A 5,252-nucleotide genomic window follows, 5' to 3' on the forward strand; every position below is an offset into this window, starting at 1 on the left:
TATATAAGATGTATAGATAACGTATGTATATATAGGTATATATATATATATATATATATATATATATATATATGTATATATATAGTATTTATACGAAAAGTGGCAGCAGATATAATATAACATTATGTTTATGTAAAATGTTTGTCCGTTGGATGTTAAATTATGTGTAAAGAAGTTTTTTTTTCTTATTCAATTTTTTTTCTTCATATCCTGGGTTCATTTTTCATCAGTATACGTAGATTATTACGCACACACACACACACATATATATATATATATATATATATATACATATGTATATATATATGTATACATATATATATATATATATATATATATATATATATATATATATATATATATGAAAAACTTTAAATTTTTTATCACATTATGATTTCAATTCAATTTAAGAACACTGATTATATTATTTATTTAAAATTATTGTAAAAATAATGCCGTCATTAGTTGTTTAAATAATTAATGACGTCATTATTGTTAATTAATGCTCTCATTATCTTACCATCTTTAACACTATCTTTAAAGTTGTTATTTTTTTTTTATCCTTTTTTCCATTTTTATGAACATAATTTTTGCAAAAAGAAATGAAGAAAACCTTTTTTAAATAATTTTTTTAGAGAAATTTCGTTTGTGTGTGTTTGTGTGTGTGTATTTGTGACTGTATGTGTGCGTGTGCGTGCGTGTGTGTGACTGTATGTCTGTGCATGTGCGCGCGTACGCGTTCAGAATTGAAAAAATTCTGTTATGTTAGCTTTTCAAAATGCAGATAAAGTTTCAGGAATGTTGAGCTGAGATGTGTTTTAACTATTTTTGTTTCAACGTTCTCCGATTAATACGTAAATATATGCCTATGTACACACACACATATATATATAAATGTGTGTGTGTAGAGAGAGAGGAGAGAGAGAGAGGGAGAGAATAATTTACAGATCCCATCGAAATTTTTATCAAATTATAAAGTTTCTCACAAGTCATTCGCCCTTTTGTTAGTTCTTTCCATGCTCTCAAATGAGTTCGAAGTCAATGTTTTTCGGTTGTAAGAATTTCTTATTAAAAATGAATGTTATGGTTCATATTTTGGACGTTTGTGGATTCTCTTTTTGAGTATACATCTATCTATCTGCCTGCAGTAAGCTGGGTACGGCGGAATATTCTCCAGTGAGTCCCCATGCATCGTAACGTAAGTTAACATTCGTTCAGAAACGTGATATTTTGTAGTTAAATGTCTTTATCTCTATCCCTCCGTTCACGAAACATCCAGCAGAAAAATTTTCCCAATAAGCGGTTGATACTTCGATTCATTTTCATTTGATGTATTTATTTCAGGTTTCAGCATTATTGAAAAGTCGAAGTTTTGAAAAAGAAATCATTTCAAGTTTGTCTCAAGATTTTGGGAATAGTTTGAGGCTGTCAGTTTGCACTTGTACATTACGGTCGTGACAGTAGGAGTGAATTAGCATGGAAGTATTTGATCACTACACATATATATAAGACTAGTAATTACACCAGTTGTCATGAGGCACTAAATATCTCCAATACCGAGACGAAATCGGTTCTACTCACAAAACGCATAAAAAGTTCGAAGACGACGATACGAAATTAATAATTCCTTCTAATAAAAACGAACCGACTGCTTGTTATTGCAATAATAGTTGCTATGTTGAATAATGATCTTCTCTAGCAGAGTCATGTCATGCTATACGTAACTCACATGCAAGTAGGGCAGTAAGTTCCAAGTAAACAATGGAAACATTGTTTGAGAGTGTTATGCAAATAGGTCACATACACACATATGTGTGTGGTGTGTGTGTTGCATGTATGTATATGCATGATTGTATGTTTGTATACACATATACAAGTAAATATTTACGCATGTAATATGTATGTGAATGCATGTATGGTGTGTGCTTGTATATGGCTTCTAATGAAAAGTTAACTTATAGAATGAATAATACACTTTCGGTTAATTGAGTAACATAAACCATGCTACTACTCATGTACTGTGAACGTAAACGTTATGTAATGTTTGTATGTGTATGCTGTGTACATGTGTATCTTATCTATGTGTGTTTTATATGTGTGTAATTGTATGTTATATGGTTATAGTATATATGTGTATTTGTATTTATCTATGCAGCCTGTATAGCCAAACGTTCACTCAAGTATAGCATTACTAAGTGCGTATTGTAAAAGCGATTCAGGAATCCCAAATATTTCAATAAACTGTGTACACAAGCGTGAGCATTATTGTAGATAGAAGATTTTGAAATAGGGACGACGACGACGATGATGACAATTATGATGATGAAGAATTGATGGTTTTGTTGATTTCGATGTATGTATTGTATATTTGTGTATGATTTTGTGTATGTATGTATATATGTGTGTATGTATGTATATATGTGTGTATGTATGTATGTGTGTGTGTGTGTGTGTGTGTGTGTGTGTGTGTGTGTGTGTGTGTGTGTGTGTGTGTGTGTGTGTGTGTAAGTATATGTTTGTATATCTGTTTATTCAAGTCATGTAGAAACTATTAAACAATGCAGTTGTGTTGGATTAGACTTAGTTAAGATTTTTATTAAATTGCAACTTTATGAAATAGACGATGACGAACAAATAATTATAAATATCCTTATAATATAAGTTATCATCATTTTATTTAATAATAATTTAATATTTTTTGATAATTATCAATAAAAAAAAATTTAATTTATTTTCTAAATTCATACTATTATTACATATATAATACACAATATATACGTACCTCCAACGATTAAACTGGATACCAGTAAAATAACGCAGAAAATAACTGATTAAATCATCTAGTATTTTAAATTTTACTAGCTATTTTACTCTTTAGAGTAATTTAGACTTAGAATTATTCGTTGAGTCGCAGAATTACTAGTTAGTAGTTGTAAGATTAATACATGTTAATAGTTTGCAGTTGCAGTTATACAAAGTATTCTCTAGTAGATAGCTGTTAAAAAAAGTAATATAGCAGTTTAATAGTATTATTGTTTTTATATTAGACAGTTACCATTTATTCTACTAAACTACTATATTACTAGCATTTCTGATTTAATTTCAAGATTATTTGAAGTACTAATAAAATAAAAAATGGACGGTTTTGTTTAATTTTGTTGTTAAGTTGAGGAAGGATGCGGTAGAATGGAGTTGAAATAACCAATTCTGATTGGAATACCTTTGACTGAAAATCTGTGAAACTATTTAAATTATGAACAAGAGTTTTTTTCAAAAGTTTTAGCGGTTGGTTTTCTATTAAAACATTTATATTTTTTGTTAATGATGATTAATTAATTGATGTGCAACGAAAACTGTTTTTTGTTCATATTTACGACTCTGACAAATGTTATATAATTTATAAGAAACGCATTATTATCGTACTTTTCTCTGTCATCAATTTGATCAATTGTTTGTTTGATTCATTCATTCATTCCCTTGTTCATTCATTCATTCATTCACTCATTCATTCATTCATTTATTCATTCATTTCTTTATTTTATATATATATATATATATATATATATATATATATATATATATATATCTGTTAATTTGCAATCACATGAATGATATGATTGTAATGATATCGACTAAAGAAATGAATGAATGAATGAATGAGCAAATGAATGAATGAGCGAATGAATGAATAAACGAATGAAAGAACGAATGAATAAATGAACGAACAAATGGATAATTTCCATGTCTAATTGCATTACTCGAGATCACACACTTACATGACACATTCATCACCCAACTGACAAATATCATCGCGAACATCAAATGAACTATCATCCTATTGATTCATCTACTTATTTCTTCGTATAATTTTGTATGTTCATTCATTCATCTATTAATGAATGAATAAAGTTTTTATTTTTCCTATCTGTTCATTTATCCATCCATCTGTCCATCCACTAATTAATCAAGTATTATCTACCCGTTGATAGATTTTCTTTGATTTATCTCCAATCAATTATCTATTTTCAAACACTCAAGTCATTCACTCATCGACTCATTCATTTATTAATTCGCTTGTCTATTTGTTGTTCATTCATTCAATTATCCATCCATCCAACTATCCACTAACTAGAAGTCTGGAATTAGGACAACAGTAAAGTATGGAACCGGAAACAGATCTGCCGGAAGGATGGGAAATGAGCGTGGACGGTAATGGCCGCCACTTTTTCATCGACCACAACAATCACCTGACAACATGGCTAGACCCTAGAGATAGGTGGATGACTTTGTGTGCGTGTGTTGCGTGTGTGCGTGCGTGTGTGTGTGCGTGTGTGCACGTGTGAGTGTTTGTAAAAGGTAGTTAGTAGGTGTGTAGTATGATGATATATATTTTGGTTGACGTAGGATTTAACACGGGACCAGTTTTTCCAACCATTACGCCATATTACGTCATCATCTTCCTCATCATCCTCGTCACAGTTGTCACATTTAACAACAGTAGTAGCATGAGTTCGTCACCAGTAACTCAACAATGCAACAACACATTCAATCATTTCATTGTCACTTCCGTTCGCCATATTTTTTACTGTTTATATGTTCATATCATCGTTGCCATCGTCGTTGTCATCATCACGTCAACATCACATCCTCATCATTTCATCATCATCACCACACCATCATGACGTCATTGTCGCAACCAACCACACAGATTCAAGAAGCCAGCTACATTCGCCGACTGTGGCGACCACGAACTTCCGTTCGGCTGGGAAAAGGTGCGTGACGTACACGGTGACGTCGGTGTTTACTACGTCAACCATCACAAAAGTTAGTGGGTCACGTGATTGGCTATAAGCTCACGTGATCGTGTTGTTTACTTTCTGAGGACGGCGATGCTCTTATAAGGACGATGATGATGACTGAAATGATTATGATGGCGAATGTTTTGATGATGATAATGACGACGACGACGATGATGATGATGATGACGACGACGATGATGATGATGACGATGATGATGATGATGACGACGACGACGATGATGATGACAACGATGATGATGATGATACGGTGTTGTTTATGGTTGTGCTGATGCTGACGTTGATATGCAACTGACTATAAAGATGGCCATGATGATGATGATGGTGACCAAAAAATATTTGTTTTTTTTATCACCGTCAATAACCATTTCCTGTACTATGGCGAAAAATCAAAAGACATTCTTATCATCATCGTCGTCGTCGTCATCATCATCA

General features: G+C 31.7%; 1 protein-coding gene across 1 annotated transcript in view; it reads left to right on the top strand.

Annotated features, from left to right (window-relative positions):
* Positions 1-4,709: 4,709 nt before the first annotated feature.
* Positions 4,710-5,252, top strand: part of HELRODRAFT_128135 (hypothetical protein) — a gene marked incomplete at both ends in the record, with an annotated part of 3,263 nt that continues 2,720 nt past the window's right edge. The window contains one exon of the mRNA XM_009016768.1: positions 4,710-4,824. Coding sequence (XP_009015016.1) covers positions 4,710-4,824 — 115 coding nt within the window. The remainder of the gene's footprint in view (positions 4,825-5,252) is intronic.

This window comes from Helobdella robusta (assembly GCF_000326865.2).
Source record: "Helobdella robusta unplaced genomic scaffold HELROscaffold_19, whole genome shotgun sequence".
Taxonomy (NCBI): domain Eukaryota; kingdom Metazoa; phylum Annelida; class Clitellata; order Rhynchobdellida; family Glossiphoniidae; genus Helobdella; species Helobdella robusta.